Here is a 20,353-nt window from a genome sequence, read left to right as displayed (position 1 = left end):
CATATGTGCAGATGTACTGTCATGTAAGAAATCACTTCTGATCATAGCTTGATTAAAATCCTATCATAAATAACTATGTGTTATCACCTATATCATACTTTTCATCTTCAAAGTGTTTCATGAGTTTTAATCCACATCACATCCTGGGCAGAGGCTGATGGCAGTTTCCCTATTTTAGAGAGGCGGGATGGAAAACAGATAAATTGAAGACACAATCAGCATCTATGTCAGAGCTGGGATTAGATGTCTAGGGTTCTTGGTTTCAAGTCTCCTGGATCAAACTACTTCACAGTGTTGTTCAACTGAAATACTAGAGATATTTGTCTCCTCTTGGCTGGTAGGTTTGCAGTGTGCTGGAGAGTCTGGAGCAGGAATATAAGCGGGAAGAAGACTGGTGTGGGGGAGCAGACAAACTGGGTCCCAACTCTGAAACAGATCACGTGACCCCTATGATAAGCAAGCACCTTGAACAAAAAGAAGCGTTCCTGAAGGTAAAGATGATGTTAGTTACATGTTGGGAAGCAAGCAGTTACATCCTCGCATATCTTGAATAGACCAGAAAAACCCAGTGACAGGTGTATGGCTTCGTGAGCTCCTGAATGGTGATTACACAGGGAATGGCATATGACTGTTTCTCGTGGTGATTAGAACATTGCCAAGTGCATAAAATGTATGCCCGTTTATATAAATAAGTTTCCAATTCAACTTCAGCAGATAGCTTGGAGAATCAGGCATCCCACTGTGATAGATGTGCAGCTGGGACTCACTTTTTTCAGCAGCCTCCACTTCCCAGAACACTTGAGAGACACTTCTTTAAAAGAAGCAACAGCTGCTCAGCACAGTGGCTCCCCATGACTCAAAGCAGCTCCCAGCAGAACTAGAGCTGCAGTGGGGAAACCTGATTCTGTGCTCCTTTTTCTATGGTATTTTATAATTGCTCTTAAAAAACCCCAAAATAATATTCTACACTACAGTAAAGCTCCAAAACGCTATAGTGCCACCATGTCTTTGAGTATTCCTGTTACAATTCTCCTACCCTTAAAATAAAGGTAGTGGTTCAGATTTTGTAACCAAATTATAAATAAAAAATCACTTAGGAAGAGGAGAGCCAGTTTGGAAGGGGAAAGGGTAGAGAAGACGAGTGGGGGAGAGAATACCAGGAGAGGGAGACAAAGGACGGCCGGGAGGTGGGGGGTGTGTGTGAAGGCTGCTGTTTTCCAGAGAAATGCAATCTTAAAATATAGTACAAGAAATTCAACACAACAGCAATCTGAAGAAAAGATAAGGCAGTAGTATTGGGCCACTCGTATTCAATTTTGGCTGATAAGGTGACTTAGCAATGGTAACACGTCAGTGGCACTTGAAAATAATTGTGATAGCCTCTGCCTGTGGGATGTGTGACTGCATGGAAAATACTATTGGTCAGTAAGTATACAGAATGTCCTTCCTGTGGTGTTGTATTAGAGTAGTTTGAAAGCCTCTTAATGTTAGATACTGAGCTGCAAACACCACTGAAAACATGAATTTTCGTATAACTGTAGGGGCAGTGTCAAATGGATCTCTCACTTGCAAATGTCTGAACTTTTGGGCTGTTGTGAGAATATGATCTGATGAATTACTGTCTCAGTGATCTTTGTCATTGATCATATCTGTTCTGTCTTCACCTAACCTTTTAAAGTAGTAGTTTGATGTTCCACTTCATTACAAACAAAGGACACCAGGCCTATATATAGAATTTGGTATATATTCAGAAGTTGAGGTTAGGAAGGCAGCTATGCTGGTTCTTGGCAATGCAGTTAGATTCTGGTTGTTGTGTTGCTCTTTGGTTTGAATGCTTTTAAGACCTTTAAAGGGCATGTCTTCTTTCAGTACTTTTGGTTTCATTTCAGCAGAGCAACTATTTTTTCAGTGTAAACTAGTGGTGAATCTTTTACAATATCCAGGTGATTACTGAAAGTTGTGCGCTTGGTTTACATAATAATGACAAATAAGTTAAAACAATCTACTCTGTGTACCTTGAGCCGCACTTAAAAGTATGGAGAAGATGATCACTTTTAAGTAACTTCAGGTATAAATTACATATAATGCTAAGTGCCAGATAACCTAGCCCTGGATTAACTGCTATTTGCCTGGAAAATAGTGATCTTTTTAACTGTTTGTCTGCTCTGTATTGAATAGGACATAGTAAGCAGAAAAAGGAGTGTGTGTATCCATGTGTCTGTTAATGCCCCTTCAAACACAGCAATTTCAAATGCTACTGAATCTTCTCGTAGGCTTGTACGCTGGCTCGGAGGAATGCTGATGTCTTCCTGAAATACCTGCACAGGAATAGTGTAAACATGCCAGGGATGGTAACTCACATCAAAGCTCCTGAACAACAAGTCAAAAGTAAGTGTTCTGTTAGGAATTTGGCCTTCTTGCGCTGCAACAAATCTGAGAAAATGAGGGTGAGCCCCAGCCAGGGCGGATACAGTATTTCAGATTTATCAGAAAATAAGTGATCTTATAAATAATAAATAAATAAATAATAAATATAAATAATAAACCCTGGTGAAGGTTTAAAATAGCTGGTAACCACTCATCTTCATTTTTCAGTTTTAAGAAAGGGAAGAGTCTTGCACCCAAATAAAGCTTGATTGTTATCAATTTGTATATTTCAAAGTTAATGTCATGTTTAATTTACAAATGGAGACTTAAATGCATTGCTCTTCATATAGAAGTGTCAAGAATTCCACAGCAAATAAATCTATATAAGCACATTTGGTATTCTGGGCTATGCAAAATGCAATGGGAATTCTGTGTTAGGAGAACACAAAACTTGAAAATGGCCTACTGAATCTCTGGAGTAGTTTAAAGGTACTTGATTGAACATAGGATAACTGGGAGGCCCAGGTAGTAGGGTAAAATGGTTCTATTAAAGCTACAAATGTGTGTGCATCTGTGGTGGTGGAGAAAAGAAGATGGATCTTGAGATGGGATTTGAAAATTGTCAGTATTCATTTAGGCAGAGCAAGACTTTAAGGTAGTACTGGTCCACTCGGGTGAGGAATGCGAGAGATGTTAGTGCCCACAGTGAAACAGTGGATGGAGAGAGAACAAAGATCAGTGGTATTACACCAACAGAACTTAAGCTCAGAAAATAAATGAGATAGGAGAAATGGAGATGGAATGGGATAGAACTCAGAGAAGGTTTTGAACAATAAGGATCTTTCTTCAATAGATTTTTGAGTGATGATTGCTTGTTTGCCAGTTGTCGTTCCCCCAACCACACTTTAACTATGGCTAAACGTTTGGGTCATAAAGTAGACAGGTAGAGTGTGTGTAAGTATTGCAGAAGGAAGGGTTGTCCCCTCGTTGCACTGCAGGTTGAAGAACTTTCTGCAGTTGCTTCTTCACACAGTCTGGTTATGCTGAAATTGAAAGCTAAGCCATGTTGAATTGTGTTTGTGGATGTCAGCAGCTATCTGAGGTGGTTCTGGCTATGGGGGAAACGAATTGTGGGTGTCAGACAAATATATGATTTGAAATGGAAGACTGAAGAGGGTTCACAAGGGATGGAGTCACACCAGTGAATATGAGAAGGGATAAAAACATGAATTAGTTTATGAAGAGGTTAAGACCCACTCAGAAATATATTGCTTACATAAGGGTTTTTTCTTACAACTTCATGGATTTTTTTTTTAAGTAAGAATTTGAAATAGTGTAGTGTAGCAACAAAGACTTTTAATCTGATTGCTATTGGTACATTCACAGTAGGTGTGCAATCAACTCACCTACTGTAAACCAGAAAGATTTGAGTGAAGAAAGGGGAGAAATACCAACCTGTATCCTCCAGGGTATTACTGTACCTGTACTGTACTTTTCATGGTCTCCTACATCAGTGGCTTTCAGTCTTTCCAGACTACTGTACCCCTTTCAGGAGTCTGATTTGTCTTGCATATCCCCAAGTTTTACCTCTCTTAAAAACTACTTGCTTACAGAATCAGAGGTAAAAATACAAAAGCATCACAGCACACTATTATTGAAAAATTGCTTACTTTCTCATTTTTACCATATAATTATAAAATGAATCAATTGGAATATAAATATTGTACTTACATTTCAGTACATAGTATTCAGAACAGAATAAAGAAGTACTGTCTGTATGAAATTTTAGTTTGTACTGACTTCAGTAGTGTTTTTTATGTAGCCTGTTGTACAACTAGGCAAATATCTAGATGAGCTGATGTACCCCCAGGGGTATGCGTACACCTGACTGAGGACCACTGTTGAACATAGTAATTGGCATGCTCAGTTCAGACATACAAGTCACAGATGACAATAACCTAAATATAGGAAAAACTAAATCTACAATAACTTACATGTAGGCAATATACACCTTTCATCTTAGTAAATTCTTCATCTGTTTCATAAAACAGCGTAATGGTGTTGAAAAGATGTATTGAGGCGTACTGAGGTTTTTTTCTTTGTAGGACTCAGTACTGCCGTGGTAGCTGAACGGATAAATCATAGAACCATAGGGAATGTAGGTGTGGAAGGTACCTGCAGAGGTAATCTAGTCATTGTAGGGTAGTTTTTCTTTTTCTAAGTGTATTTAAGAAAAACAAAAGGAAGGAGTATGATAAAGGACAGTAATAAAACCATAAATACATTTCTTGTCAAATGCAAGCTGCAGTACATTTCAGAGTCGTTTCATTCCCTCTCGTTCATAGAAGAATCTGACAGCTTGAAATGCTGTCTGCTCTGCAAGCCTCTGCTCTGTAAATAGAGATTAAAACTTTTATCATACATTTAACATAGGAAAAACTGAACAAATACACACCTATAATTCACATTTTAAAAGGCTTTTCCAAGAACACACTGGATGCGTATTTCATAAAACCAGTCAAGTCTAGTACTGAAGGCTTAAAAGTATGTTACTCACCCCACCCCCACCCCCACCCCACACACACACCCACTTAATGAAGGAGGTGGCTGGGTGATCCTCTGTCTAAGATCCATTACTTTTGCTCCTGTCTCAGGAAGGCTTTAAGAGGTGCAGTTTGTGGTACCTGCAATACAAATCAAAAAAGTTTAGGAAACATGCTGTTATTCTAACCACCCCTGGAAGATGTTATGAGAGGCCACTGTTAATGGGGCAGGGGTATAATTCAGGAGATGGAAATATGCAAAGCTGCTTGTCAGCAGCTGAATTCAACACACTACTGTTATATAACTTCATGCTGTGCTATACAGTATCTTTTTCTGGCTCTTGGCATCCAAAGGAACTAATAGCATAAATCATTGCAAAAGCACAGCCAAATGTCTCTCACTGGCACACCATCTGTACAATGTTCTGATAGCATGGACTCTGTTCCAGTTAGCTAAGTAGATCTTACATGCTGTGTATAACAATTGACTCCAGTTACGTCAGTCTCAAGATGTCCATTTTTGTGTAGTGTCCAGTCTGAAATGTTGTAATACATTGAGATTTCCCCAGAAATCTGGGAAACGTTTCTCTAGGATGAGCGTTTGAGAGGTGGTGGTAGGCGGATAGACTGTCAAAGTAGATGGGAAAATGCGATCAAGGTAAACCTGTCAGAAAAGTGGAATGGGAGCTCAGTAGATGAGGGGAATGGAGGTACAATTATGGCTGGTACTGTCCTTCTTACCAAATTAGGAGATCATAATATTAATGGGCCGAGTTGCTGTCCTGTTGGCCATGTACTGTGCATTGACCCTGAGTTAGTATTAACATTCCCTGTAAGCTGTGCACAGCTATCCTGTATCTACCATGCAGGGAGCCCAGCCAATGTAGCAACACAGACTGCTTCCCAACACAATTTGCTGCTTTGCTGTTACTGAGCATGCTTAGTAACATCTTGTGAAGCTTCTGCCCTTATTTTGCCCTCACATGGCATAACAATTTGCCCCTTGCTAGTAACAGAGGCTAAAAGGGTGGTGGTGGGGGAAATTGGAGGGAGTGATGGGCTGAATTTGTTCAGGGAGCAAACTGTGTGTGCATGGGGCTCAAACAGATGGAGGGAGGGGAAGCAGAGAGAGGGGGAGAGTCAGGGATGGGAGGTAGGAACCAGGTTTAAGAAAGGGAAATGGGCGCTGCCAGACAGTGGCGTGGGGGTGGGACAAGGATAGGGAAGAGCAGAGAGGATAAAAGTTACTGTAAATGGGGTGAGCTCTCTACAGGGTTTGCAGAAACAGGATGTACGTGGCAGAAGCTTCCCCCTGCCCCCAGCACGACAGCACATCTCAGCACCCGCTTCTCATGGCCAGCAGGGAAGGGGTGAGAGATGGGTTGGGGAGACAGGTTCAAAGAAGGGGATGGTAGGGGGGCTCCCTTCAGGGCTGAGGTTCCTGCCCATGACATAGAAGTTACCAAAATACCCAGAGTAACAATTATGGTAGCCAATTTTCAAATATCAGTAATAGGACATTTTTGTTTCTTTCTTTCTTTGAATTATCAGAATCCATGAGTCTAAAAGTAAAGCCATGCCCTTGCCATCTGTTTTTACAAATTTGAAGTTCCTTACATTGAGAAGCATCGAATGATGCTACAAGTAAAATTGGATGAACATGACAAAAGTCTGTTTGTGAGTACTCTTACGCAGAGTACCAAGAAATGCCAAATGTGCTCATTTTAATTTTATCCATGTTCCTGAATTTAATAACTAAATGTAAGGATCCTGAACAAAATTGTTCGCAACACCGCCTAACTTAATTATGGGTTTAATTGCTGCTAGAAGTGGAAGCAGGTCTCAAGCAGTCCAAGTAATTGTTCTTCTACTGGCAGGATACTGCACAATAATACCTGTCTTTAAAACTCCTTTGACACACGTGTACATGATACTCTAGTCTAGTACGGTCAATACTATGCATTTCTGAAGTCCTTCCTTGAACATTTATGTAATCCATACTTTAAACAATCCTGAAATATTCATGTACACAATAGACCATAATCTCTCTAAAAAGCAATTGCAATCCATTGTGTTTACCCTGAGTTCTGTGTGGGATTTCTGACCCTGCCTCATTTGTTGCAGAGGTTGAGTGGTATGTAGGAAGCGAAGGCATGGTCTCAGGGCTAAGGCAGTTGAATGCTGCCCTGAAGAATTGGATTCTATTCCTACCTCTGCCACAGACTTCATGTGTGGTGCTGGGCAAGTCACTTACGCCAAACTGTTCACAGGTGATCACTGTTTGGGCACCAGGAAAGTGAGGCACACACAATATGAGACACCTGGGTCTAGATCTGTGAAGTGCTGAGTGCTTGAAAATGAAGTCTATTGGAGCAGTGCTTTAAATACATAATATGCTATAAAAATAAGCACTGTGAAAACCGTGTGTGTCTCAAGTCGGGCATACAAAATGTTTATGCCAATTTTAGCTTTAATCTCTCTCATCCTCAGTTCCCTAGTTGTAAAATGGGAATAGTGCTACCTAATCTCATAGGATTCTTGTGAAGATACGTTGATGTTTGTGAAGCACTGTTATACTATTGTGAGAGCACTGCAAACATCCAGGACAAAATCAATAATTTTGTATTCTGTGTAGGGTTTAGATGGTGTGCATTACGTGAAGCCTGGGCGACACATTGAACCAGGAGGTTAAAAAAATATATTGAATAACTTCTAATCCACTGAATGAAGCAGTAGTCCCATAGAAAAAAATAGTATATGATTATGTTATGATGTCCTGTCCCTTTAAACATTTGAGCACTCCCCAACTCTGCAGTGCAGAACCTCACTTTCATGTTGTTTTCACTTTTGCTGCAAGAACAATAGAACAACCATCGCAACAGACAGCTGAGTTTCTATCAGCTCCCTCTGTGTCTGTGTCTTTTTCTGCTGGATCCAAATATAACACATGCATTTAAAGATAGTATTATAATGCATTCGCACAAGGGGATGCAAATTTAAATTGCATAAGCAATCTTAATTCCGGCATTTCCGAACTTTGTCTACTTGACTATTAAGGTTGCAGTGTTATTTTAATGTGCTTCTTTTTGGGGAGGGTGTTTAATGGCTTATATGGCTTTGAATCTATGATCTAGATCAGAGGTGGGCAAACTACAGCCTGTGGGCCACATCCAGCCCGCGGGACCATCCAGCCCAGCCTTTGAGCTCCTGGCCCGGGAGGTTCGCCTCCTGCCCCTCCCCCTCCCACACAGCCATGCCTCCATGCGGGCAGTGGGCTGTGATCTCCTGCCGCTCTGAGCGGCATGGTAAGGGGGCGGCGCGTGCAGCGGTGGGGGGGTTGGGTCGCAGGGGGCGGTTGGGTGGGTGGGGCGGAGGTTCTGGGGCAGTCGGGTCAGGGAACACGGGGGGTTGGATAGGGCGTGGGAGTCCCGGGGTGGCCTGTCGGGGCAGGGGTGTGGATAGGTCGGGGCAGTCAGGGTACAGGGAGAAGTGTGTGTGTGTTGCGGGGGGGGTTGGATAGGGGGTGAGATCCCTGGGGGTGGGGGCGGGTTGGGGCAGAGGGGGTCCCCAGGAGGGGGCAGTCAGGGGACAGGAAGTGGATGGGGCTGAATAGGGTGTGGGGGCCAGGCTGTTCGGGGGGCACAGCCTTCCCTATCTGGCCCTCCATACAGTTTTGTTCCCCGATGTGGCCTTCAGGCCAAAAAGTTTGCCCATCCCTGATCTAGATATTTTCTGTATACTGTCATTTATTTTACATAATTCAAATTTAATCATATGTAAAATAGGTCTCCAATGTTCTGGCTCATCTGTGTAGTCCTCCCTCAGAGATTGCTTTGTGGGCTGGCATGAACAACTATGAAAATGAGCGTTTCTGCTTTGATTCCTCTGAATTTTGTTGCTTGCCTGTCACTGTCTGCTTTGCCGATTAAGCTGTATCGAGGGAAGCTGCTCAGTGTGCATGAGTTTAATTCCCACACTGTGTGCACCTCCACTACTGAACTTGGCCTACTCATTTGAAGTAACAGCAAAGTCAGTCATAGGGTTGATACAGGCAAGACACTAAGGGAAATGTTACCTTGATGAGGATGGATGACAAGTATGAGCATAATGTGAACAGAAGTGATACCCACTAAGAATTTGGAGTACAAATGGGCAAGAGGAGAAATAAAATAGAGGAAAGAAGGATTGCACAATGGGAGATAAAGTTGTGAGGCAGTCGAAAATGTTACTTTCTAGTCACAAAAACCGAGGAGTGGAATAGGTAACTGAAAAAATGGGATTATAAACTATTTATGGTTCAGGGACAAGCTATGCTTGTGAGCTCTCTCCCAGTCTCGTTGGGGATACTATTTCCAGGTGAGAGGCTTAGACTCATAGACTTTAAGGTCAGAAGGGACCATCATGGTCATCTAGTCTGACCTCTTGTACATTGCAGGCCACAGAACCTCATTCACCTGCTCCTGTAATAGACCAGTGACTCAGCCAGGGGTTAGGGAAGTCCTCAAATCATGGTTAAGAGACTCCAGGTGACAGAGAATCCACCATTTACACTAGTTTTAACCTGCAAGTGACCCATACCCCATGCTGCACAGGAAGGCGTAAAACCCTCAGGGTCTCTGTCCATTTGACCTGGGGGAAAATTCCTTCCCTACCTCAAATATGCTGATCAGTTAGACCCTGCGCATCTGGGCAAGACCCATCAGCCAGACACCTGGGAAAGAATTTTCTGGAGTGACTCAGAACCCTCCCCATCTAGTGTCCCATCACCAGCCATTGGAAATTTTTGCTGCTGGCAGTCACAGATCAGCTACATGCCTTTGTAGGCATTCTCGTCATACCATCTCCTCCATAAGCTTATCTAGCTGAGTCTTGAAGCCAGTTAGGCTTTTTGCTCCCCTTGAAGCCTGTTGCAGAACTTCACTCCTCTAATGGTTAGAAACCTAATTTCAAGCCTAAACTTGCTGATGGCCAATTTCTATCCATTCGTTCTTGTGTCAACATTGGCGCTTAACTCACATAATTACTCCCCTTCCTGGTATTTATCCCTCTGGTGTATTTATACAGAGCAATCATATCTCCCCTCAGCCTTCTTTTGGTTAGGCTAAACAAACCAAGCTCTTTGAGTCTCCTCTCATAAGGCTTCTATGTGCACTTCTCCAAGAGTGGAAGTATGCAGTTCATCCCACTTTAGACTGGGTCATTAGGTTACAAACTCCTGTTTCACAAGCCACATTCGTTTGAGCCAGCCTAAATGGGTTTGGGTCTGGCTGTGCAGTCCTTTCTGGAAGTTTGTGACCAGAATGAACTGCAGTGACTCAGGACAGCTTAATCAAAAATTATGATTTATTTGTTTATGGAAACTAACAGTAGAATTAAAATAGCGTTAAAACAAATGTCTATATGCATCTCCTCTGCCTTAAACCTCAGTCTTCACTTGCATCTTTAAGTAGGCACTAGCTCATCCCTGATCTCTCTCCTTCCCCTCCCCCTGCCCCCACCCAAGTTGGAGGACCAGTTTGCATCTCATCAGACTCCCTCTCTCTCTCCACCAGCGTCTCGCCCCCTCTATCCTGTGGCTTTTATCAGAACCAACCTCTGTTTTAGTGTCCATCCAGAATTTCCCCCTTTCTCGGCCACAGTTGAGTGACAGTAAAGTGCATCCAGTCCTTGTCATTGACATAAAAGGGAAAATGGTGGTTAATCAAACTGAGGGGATGAAAGATCAAATTAACAGTGGCAGGTGGGTGGGGATTCCTGAGGGCCTGCTGTTTGCGGGATTCTCTGATGTGTGAAAGGAGAGAGATGGCATAATAAACAGCAGAACTGCTTTTACATGTGTCTTCATTTCCAAGTAATAAATTCATTTGCTTGAAACCAAATGGACTAGGGACTATTTGAATCGGTGCATGATTTGTTTGACTGACAGTATTCTTGTTGACTTTTGAAGGGATGTTAATTATAGTAATTTTATTTCTGAGTTTTGTAGTGGATTTCTCTGCATGCATGGGGTTTCAGGTGAGTTAGGATATCACAAGAATAAATCTGTTTACGTATTTATTCCTGGGCTGTATGTTCACCCATGTTTATTTCATGACACCAGATACCTTATAGAACTCTAGAAATTTCAGTTGGGAAATGATTATTGATTATGTTCAGCCTGAATGCTTAAATACATCTTGTCTACTTGTCCCCATTCTCTTTTTCCTCACCAGCCTGGTGCAGAACTGTCCCCTACATTATATCAAGTGCTCTCTCTAGTCTCAAAAGCCTATTGTTTCAGTACCACTTTTTGATGAAACCACCAGTCTTTATTTTAACTAAATCAGTGTCCCTGTTTATAAAACAATTTTTTTTTTAAATTTGTAAAGGAAACTTTTTTTGTGTACTTCTTAATACAACACAATATTTATTTGCAGAGCTTTTAGCCTCACAGCTTCCCTTCATTACAAAATAAAGGACCATAACCTTCAGTTAATTTGTCTGTCCCTGCAGATATCTTAAATGAACTCTTCCAGAGGGAGAACCGCGTGCTGCATTACTGGACAATGAGAAAAAGGCGCCTTGACCAGTGTCAGCAGTATGTGGTCTTTGAAAGAAGTGCCAAACAGGTCAGGATTTTATCTAAGAACATTTTCCATTCCATGCAACTCAAATCCCATGCAGATCAAGGTGTGGCTTATCGCCTGACTTTGAGGGAGTAGGTTGCTCCCATTGACTATGCTACTCGGAACTTCTGAAAGGCAGACTATTAAGAATCAAGGTTTAAAAACCTTACTCCACTCCTCCCTCTAATTAGAACACTAGAAATAATTTAAAAAAAAAAATGTAGGCAGCCACCAATAACCAATCTATCACTGTCATATTGTACTACAAACAGGTGGTTGTTTTACCCCACTGTTGAGTTGTTTTTTTGCCAGGCTGTGTTGAATAAATTGTTAAATATTTTAGTAAATTCTACCAATGCAAAATAATATGAATAAGGAAATACCTGAAAGGCTGAGTCATAACAATATTACCTTTAAAAACTGCATTACTTTTGAGTATCTTCAGAACTGTTAAATAACATCATTGTAAGTGAAAGATCAGGGAAGAAAAATCTTCACTATTGTGTGCATTTAATAACACTTTGTATACACTCGGTTTTACTATTTGTCCTGCTTACTGGGTTAACGTCATACATTTGTGTGGGTCTATTACACAATGGTGGAGAGAATATTTAAAAAGAGAAGTGATTTTTAAACCATAAAAATATCAGGGGAACTCCAAGGCAGAAGTAGTAATTGAAATGGCTTTTAACTTCTTGGAATTGACTAGATGACACACAAAGTTCTGTCAAATACTCTGTTTTTTGGTCCACTTGGCCCAGTCAGTACAGGCAGCATCATGCTGGCTGTCTCTTGTGTAGGTGGCTTTAGCAGATGTCTGGCCTCCTTGTGTCATTTGGCTCCTGGTGTACTTGCCCAGGAATATTCGAAATTCAGTTCAGGAGGTATTCTACCTCTGGCAGCTACCCCTTAGGTACTATATATCTGCATCCTAGCTACCCACTGTTTGGAATGACTATGTAGGAGTCACTGTCATTGAGGCCAGAGAGGTAGAAATTAGAATAATTGCGTCTCGAGAAAATGACTTCCCAGTCTGGAGAGACAGAAAAGGCTGAATTTCAGAAATATGGTATGGGCAGAAGCACCCAAGCTTGGATACAGCCTGGCTGTATGGCTCTTCTTTGAGTGCTTGCTCATGTCCATTCCAGATTTGGGGTGTGTGCTCGCCACATGCACTGGTGTCGGAAGTTTTTCCCTCAGTAGGGGACTGGTTCTGGTGCCCTCTGGAGTGGCGCCCGCATGGTGCGGTATAAGTGGCATCACCAGCTCCCCACATCCTCAATTCCTTCTTGCCACCAGCGATGGTGCTGAAACATCGACCGCCTCAGCTAGCGTTGTTTCGTTCTCTGTTCTTGCAAACCTTTGAAAACCTGTAATATAGTTGTATATAGTTAGTAGTTTCTTAGTTACCCTTAGTAGTAGTTCTCAATTCTTTGTTAGTCCCGAACCGGACTCAGCTGGGGGACGGGGCATGCCCTGCGATTGCTGCAAACGGTCTATGCTCATCAGCTATCCACACACCAGGTACCTAAGGTGCTTAGGCGAGGGACCCATAAGTGACAAGTGCTGTATCTGCAAGTTCTTTAAAGCTGGGACGAAGAAGGAGCAGGATATCTGTCTGAAAGCGTTCCTAATGGAGTCGGCCCTCCCTCCGGCAGCGGTCCGACTCTGCCCCGAGCCCCGCAGCCTCCGTGCACAGTGTTTCGCTGGCGCCGCCTACAAACTGGCAATGATCCCCCTCCACGACTCTGGTCAAGAAGCTAAAAAAGATTGTGAAGGGAAGCTCTCCTACCTCCCATAAGGGAAAGGAGAGGGCTGGGGGCGAGCCACGACCCGTGCTGGGCAGCTCAACGCCTCCTTTGGGAAGTCAGGCCCCAGCTCAAGTTGAGCAGTGCAGCCCATCCCATACTTCTCCTGCAACTCCAGATAGCGGCGCAGGCTCTGGCCAACTTCAGGTGCCTTTGACGCCCAAAGCCCTTCAAGCAGCTCAGGAGATCCTGGTGCTCCTAGTGCCGTCCACATCGGCTCCAGCGGTACCCCGGTCTCGGGGGAAACCCACGCTGGGACCTATGCAGGAGTCCCTGCTTCAGCAGCACTGTTCCCCATCGAGAGGGACGTTCCGCCACTCAAAGCCATCACACCTCAGGACTAGAGAGGCAGACTCAGCGGAGTTTTCTTTGGTCTCCTCACAGGGGGCACCGATCGAGGGACTTGAGATGTACCTCGCCGGTAGATTGGCGCAGACCTTCTGAGGCATACGCCATCCGGCAAAAACTCCTGGAGCGGCCCCATCCGTCTCCAAGGGCCTGGTACTGATCACGGAACCGAGGATCAGAGATCACTGGACCGTCATCGTCTGTCTCCTAGCAGTTGGTCACCCTACCTGGGAAGATCCTCTTGGCAAGCGGCCTGTATTAGCTCCCGGTCTTGGTACTGGTGGAGTAGCATGAGGCGTGTATCGCTGGGTCTCCGATGCAGATCCACTGAACACCGTCGGTCCCTGAGATCCCAGCCAAGACGCCCGTCTCACTCGGACAGGTCAGCTTTGGGACACAGTGACCGGCACCAGTTGGACAAGAGCCAGCGCTCCACCCAATCCTGGTCACCTGGTACCGACCGCTCCATTTATACCTCTGACATGGAGCTAGGTTCCCTGACTGCGGGACAATCCCTGGTGCCTGCAGTTCTGCCTACATCATCAGCACCGAAACCTGTCCCGCTGGCCCAGGTGCAGTAGCTGGCGCCATGGTACCTGTAGAACCCTTGGGGGTTCACCCAAACTTCCCAGGCTGTCTGGTCAGCATCGAGAGCCTCGGAGAAGCCAGTGGCCTCAGCATCCCATCCCGCTCCAGTGCTCGAGGCTTCAGGGGGTAGGACCCACAGGTCCAGGAGGATCCAGGGGAGCAAGCTGCTGGACCACCAATGGAAGTAGAGGACACTGCGGCACCAGCATCATCCTCATCGTTGCCAGAGGAGGCTATCACAGGGCCCCCTCACCCACTTCCTCAAGATGACGCCAAAGCTCACCAGGAACTTTTGAAAAGGGTTGCATCCAACCTGGGGCTTCAGGCAGAGGAACTGAAAGAGCCCTCGGACTCCCTGTTTGATGTCCTCTCCTCCTCGGCTCCTGTCAGGGTGGTCCTACCCCTTCATGAAGGGGTTTCCAAAATCACTAATGCCCTGTGGCAGACCCCCTCTTCCCTGGCCCCTATCTCCCAGAGGGCTGAAAGCAAGTACTTCGTGCCAACCAAGGGGCATGAGTACTTATACTCCCACCCAGCCCCAAGTCCCTTGTGGTGGAGGTGGTTAACCACAAAGAGAGGCAAGGACAATCCAGGGCCACACACCAAAATAAAGACTCGGAGAGGTAGGATCGCTTTGGGTTTAAGATTTATTAGTCTTCCAGCCTTCAACTGAGAGTGGCCAACCACCAAGCCCACCTTGGCCGATGTGACTTTAATATGTGGCAAGCCATGGCCAAGTTCAAAGGGTGGCTCCCTGAGGCTTCCAAGAGGGAGTTCTGAGTGATCCTCGATGAGGCATGACCACGGCCAAGGCGGCCCTCCAGGCAGCGTCAGATGCCAATGCTGTTGCTGCCGGAACCATGGCTTCTGCTATCTCCATGCTGCGAGCCTCTTGGTTGTTCCTCTCTGGGTTGTCCACCGAGGCCCAGCAGTCAGTGCAGGACTTGCCCTTTGACGGCCGAGCCCTTTTTGCGGAGCAAACAGACAACAAGTTGCGTGGCCTCAAGGACTCCCACACCACTCTGAAAACCCTGGGTCTTTACGTCCCAGCACCGGCACATAAGCCGTTCAAACCGCAGCACCCTCAGGGCCAGGGCAACTAGCCATGGCAGGACCAGCCCTACAAACGAGCCAAGGGCTACAAGTGCCATCTGAGCCACCCGCCTCCACCCTACGCTCAGTCGGGCTCGACCCGTACCAAGCAAGGGGCCAAACGGTCATTTTCAGGGTGCGCCTGAGTGTGACCTACAAGACTGTTCCCCAGATCCATCTGTCCCAGTGTTCTCCAACCACCTTCCCCTTTTTCTCTCTGCTTGAACCACTATAACCTCGGACCGATGGGTCCTCAGCACAGTGGAGCAAGGTTATACCCTCCTGTTCCTTTCTAACCCCCCTTCCCACCTGCCTTCCCATCCCTCTTCAGGGACCCCTCTCACAAGAGTCTCCTAGTGCAGGAGATAAAAGGGTTACTGCAGCTGGGTGCAGTGGAAGAAGTTCCTCTTGAGTACAGGAACAAGGGGTTCTATTTGTGGTACTTTTTAATCCCAAAGGCCCAGGGCCGTCTATGGCCCATCCTGGAGCTACGAGACCTCAACAAATACTTAAAGAAGCTAAAGTTCCGCATAATTTCCCTGGCCTGTATCATCCCATCCCTGGATCCGGGAGACTGGTATGTCACCCTTGACTGAAGGACGCATACTTCCACACACTGATCTTTCAAGGACACAGACACTTCCACCCTTGGCTCCATGTCCAACCTGTTCATAAAACTTTCATTTTTAGTTGCTAATACTTCGGCCAGGAGGGTGAGTTGGGAGCTCTCATGGCAGACCCTCCTCATACAGTTTTTCACAGGAAAAAGATACCCGTTCATTTCCATTCTAAGTTCCTCCCCAAAGTTATTTCTGAATTCCATGTCAACTGAAGTATCTACTTACCTTTCCTTTTTCCACAACCCCACTTTTCTACCTAAGAGAAAAGACTTAATTCCCTTGATGTCGGACATGCTCTGGTGTTCTACCTTCAAAGGATCAAACCCATCAGAAAATTACCAAGACTACTTCTTGCCATCGTAGAAAGATTGCAAGATCAAGCAATATCCTCTCAGAGAAATTCAGTTTGGGTTTTCAGGTGTATCATCGAGTGTTACCAGTTAGCTTGCATGCCTCCTTCTGACACCAGCAGGACACGCTCCACAAGGGCACAAGCTGCCTCTACAGTATCCCTGTAGGACATTGCAGTACTAGATACGTGCAGACATTACGTGCTCGTTCAGGCCTCTGCTGCAGACGCAACAGTAGGAACTGCAGTACTTCAAGCATCTTTTCTGAGGGTTTCCTCTCACCCTTCCAATCTGAGCACTGCTTATCGGTCACCCAGATGTAGACTACACATAGGGACCAGCACTTCAAAAAGAAATGGAGATTATTTACCGGTAGCTGCAAATTCTTCAAAATGTGTGGTCCCTATCTGTATTCCACTACCCACCCTACATCCCCTCTGCTTTAGATCCTGTTCAATTTGTGGCAAAAAGAGGAATTGGAGAGGTGTGAACCCGCACTGCCTCTTATACCCCTGATTGGGAGTACAAGGAGATCTACCACATGTGTGCAGGTCAACTGATGCTGTCTGTTAGAATTTCCAGACTCAGGTGCATGGCGTGCATATATGCCCATGTGTGGACTACAGATAAGGATCACACATCTTGAAGGACTTCCAATTACAGGTAGATAAACTCCATTTCATAGTTGTTTCAGGTGAAATGTAGAAGGGATAAAAATGAAATATAGGTCTGTCTAGTAATTTTATTATGCAAGTATTTTTATGTATCTTGAGTACTTAAATTGGTGTCTATTGAAAAAGTATGCTACTTTCTTTTCTACTCTTCATTGTTTCTTGTTTTATTCAGGCTTTGGAATGGATCCATGACAATGGAGAGTTTTATTTATCCACGCATACTTCCACTGGTTCCAGTATCCATCACACTCAAGAGCTTTTAAAAGAACATGAAGAATTTCAGATCACTGCAAAGGTAAATAAAGAGCAACAGCAGGTGTATGGCCAGCTTCACCTTGCTGTATTGGCTCTCTTAACTGTTTCCACTTGACATGAAATGAAACACAAAATTGCTGGTGTTACCCTACGTTGACAAGACTGTGGTGACCTCGCTTAAAAATGGAGAAAGATAACTTCCTTTCGAGTCCTCAGCTTGGTTGGTTTTCAGATCAATCTGGAACTTAACTGGAACACAACTCTTAAATCTTATTTTATGTTAGCAAAAAGCAGTAAGGCTTATTATGTTCCAGTTTGTGTGCTTCAAAATACTGAACACTTTACTAATGAGAAGATAGCACAAGATGAAAGATTCAATCATTCAGGTATGGCTCTTACCTAGAACAACATATTGTACTGCAATGTTTCTAGGCAGTGGCAGGCTTACTTCTCTGTACACTGTGGCCACATGGGACCCAGCATTACAGGTGCAAACCTAACATTCCAGGCACAGGACATTTTGTTCATTATTAATTGTTGAACTCTGGCACAAGTAACTGCAGCAGGGATTAGTTTCCCTAATTTCCCTCTCCTGCTCCCCATTTAAAAAGCTGTACTTTGTCTACACCTCTTGGCTCTCTGTCCTGTGTGGAAAAATCATGGAGCCTCAAGCTGGTAAAGAGTGGTGATCAAAGAAAGATAGCTGGAAATGCAGGATGTCATGGAGGAAGGAAGGAGAGACTGGTCACATTATATGGGGGGGAGGGATAGCTCAGTGGTTTGAGCACTGGCCTGCTAAACCCAGGGTTGTGAGTTCAATCCTTGAGGGGGCCATTTAGGGATTTGGGGCAAAAATTGGGAATTGGTCCTGCTTTGAGCAGGGGGTTGGACTAGATGACCTCCTGAGGTCCCTTCCAACCCTGATATTCTAGGATTCTATATATGGAAGGACTAAGCATGCCTCTGCACACCAAACCCACTGTCCCCCCCAAAGACTTGGTCCAGCCCTCTTAATGTTAAACTTCTGCCATGCAATGCTGCCTCTGTTATTTTCAGTGGCAGACAGCGGGTAGTGTGCGCATTTTAAAGTACCATTTTAGTGCAACTTCCCTACACATTTGCAGCCATTTGCCAGGAGGATGCGTTGTCCTTAAGTATGAGCATAAGTCTTTGCAGGCTTAGGGCCAGTGTTTGTATTGTGGTAGTACCTAAAGACCTTAATAGGGATCAGAGACCCTTGGTGCCAGGAGCTATAGAAACACCTGAGAAGACATGGTCCTTGCCCTAAAAGCTTACCTTGCAGAACTGATATTCTCTATTTCCAGTCAAGAGAATTTCCAAAGGTTTAAAGCATGAGGTTTTTTGCTGCTGTTGAAATAATAAAGAAGCAGGCAGCACTTGCTGATCTTCTTTTCCTTGGGAAAAATTATGGTATTTAAAAACACTTGGGTGGGTTAGAAGGGAGATGATGGAAGGTAACACTTATTCAGTTACCTTCTATCAGCCCTCCACTTGTTTTTAATAATTAATTATACAAAACGAGCCCTCACATTATAGGTACTTGGCAGTAACTTTACTTGGCAGTATTTTCCTGTTGTTTTTCACAGCAAACCAAAGAGAGGGTGAAGCTGTTGATACAGCTGGCTGATGGCTTTTGTGAAAAAGGGCATGCCCATGCAGCAGAGATTAAAAAATGTGTCACAGCCGTGGACAAGAGGTACAGAGACTTCTCTCTGCGCATGGAGAAATATAGGACCTCTTTAGAAAAAGCCCTGGGGATTTCTTCTGATTCAAATAAATCGGTGAGTGAAATTTCTGCATGTTTTAATAGGCGAATAAGCAAATGCTTTAACATAGCTCCTTGTAGCTGATTGGCCATTGTTTTTCCCTGTCTCCTCCCTTAACCATTTTCCCTTTTCTCCTTAATACAGAGCAAAAGCCTGCAGCTGGATATAATCCCAGCTAGTGTTCCTGGATCAGAGGTGAAACTGCGAGATGCTGCTCATGAGCTTAATGAAGAAAAGCGAAAATCTGCCCGCAGGAAAGAGTAATGCAGTCTTTACAGATATAAATATATAAATTACTGTTAGCGAAGCAACTGTCATTTTTTTACTTCAAGATTTAGCAAAACATTTTAAATAGGAATGTAGCAAAGGAGAGCTCTGTACTACCCAGAGTGTACCTTCCATAGCCTTGCACAGACTTATTCATTGCCTTATTCCAATTTTGGTTCTTCACTATCTGGGTTTAGGAAGTGTTCAAAACCAAGCTTAAAATGAGGATCATTTTAAAAAAAGAAGAAGAAGAAGAATTGGTAGAAATCCAGAAAAATTCACGAAAAATAAGTGGGCAAGGAGGGAAATAGTAGCAGTGAGGATAAAGTATTTGCAAAATACGACTGTTAAAATAATATTAAATAAGTAACACAACTCCATAAAAGGTCGAGATTTTTCCTGCTCATGAATAGTAGCAGCTATTGCTCTTCTTTTTTTAATCAGTTGAATAGTAGCCCCATGCTTCTAACGGATCCTCTTCTCTCTCTCTGTGTTAATGGTCTTAAAATCCTTGCTGCATCATCCCTCCATTTTTTTTTTCCAGTGTAAACTTTGCTAGTGTTGGAAGCCCCTCCCCCAACAAAAAGTCCTTCTGATGCTAATTAATCTCTTATATGCTTTTCTTGTAATATTGGAAATAGAGTAAGTTCATTGCAATGGAGAGAGCATATTCTGGTTAGTGGAAAAGCATTATCCTGTGCTCTAGCAGGCTGCGATTTGATCTTTCATTCTTTTGTCATTTTTAAGGTTCATTATGGCTGAGCTAATTCAGACAGAAAAGGCTTATGTAAGAGACCTCCGGGAATGTATGGATGTAAGTGTATATTTTATGGGACAAGGTTTCATTATGTATATCATTTTGCTTCTGCATTTCTTTAGCAACCAAGTGTTGTTAGTTTATCATCACAGGGCCAAATTCTGTGCTAATTTTTGCCTCCTGCTAACTTGCTGGTGTCAACATAATTGCACCAGGTGTCAGCCAATGGAGAATTTATCCCATGTGCTTTATTTTTGCTCATTTTTATTTACAATACTTTATTGCTCTTTGC

The 20,353-nt window shown here is 43.9% G+C and overlaps 1 protein-coding gene across 7 annotated transcripts in view; it reads left to right on the top strand.

Moving 5' to 3' along the window:
- Positions 1-20,353, top strand: part of TRIO (trio Rho guanine nucleotide exchange factor) — a 403,258-nt gene that overhangs the window by 240,306 nt on the left and 142,599 nt on the right. For all 7 annotated transcript variants that reach the window (XM_073332315.2, XM_073332317.2, XM_073332318.2 and 4 more), the window contains 7 exons: positions 342-491; positions 2,274-2,388; positions 11,403-11,518; positions 17,168-17,290; positions 18,858-19,052; positions 19,182-19,297; positions 20,052-20,118. In XM_073332315.2, coding sequence (XP_073188416.1) covers positions 342-491; positions 2,274-2,388; positions 11,403-11,518; positions 17,168-17,290; positions 18,858-19,052; positions 19,182-19,297; positions 20,052-20,118 — 882 coding nt within the window. The remainder of the gene's footprint in view (positions 1-341; positions 492-2,273; positions 2,389-11,402; positions 11,519-17,167; positions 17,291-18,857; positions 19,053-19,181; positions 19,298-20,051; positions 20,119-20,353) is intronic.

This window comes from Lepidochelys kempii, chromosome 2 (genome assembly GCF_965140285.1).
Source record: "Lepidochelys kempii isolate rLepKem1 chromosome 2, rLepKem1.hap1, whole genome shotgun sequence".
Taxonomy (NCBI): domain Eukaryota; kingdom Metazoa; phylum Chordata; order Testudines; family Cheloniidae; genus Lepidochelys; species Lepidochelys kempii.
This window is presented reverse-complemented; position numbering and strand designations above follow the sequence as displayed.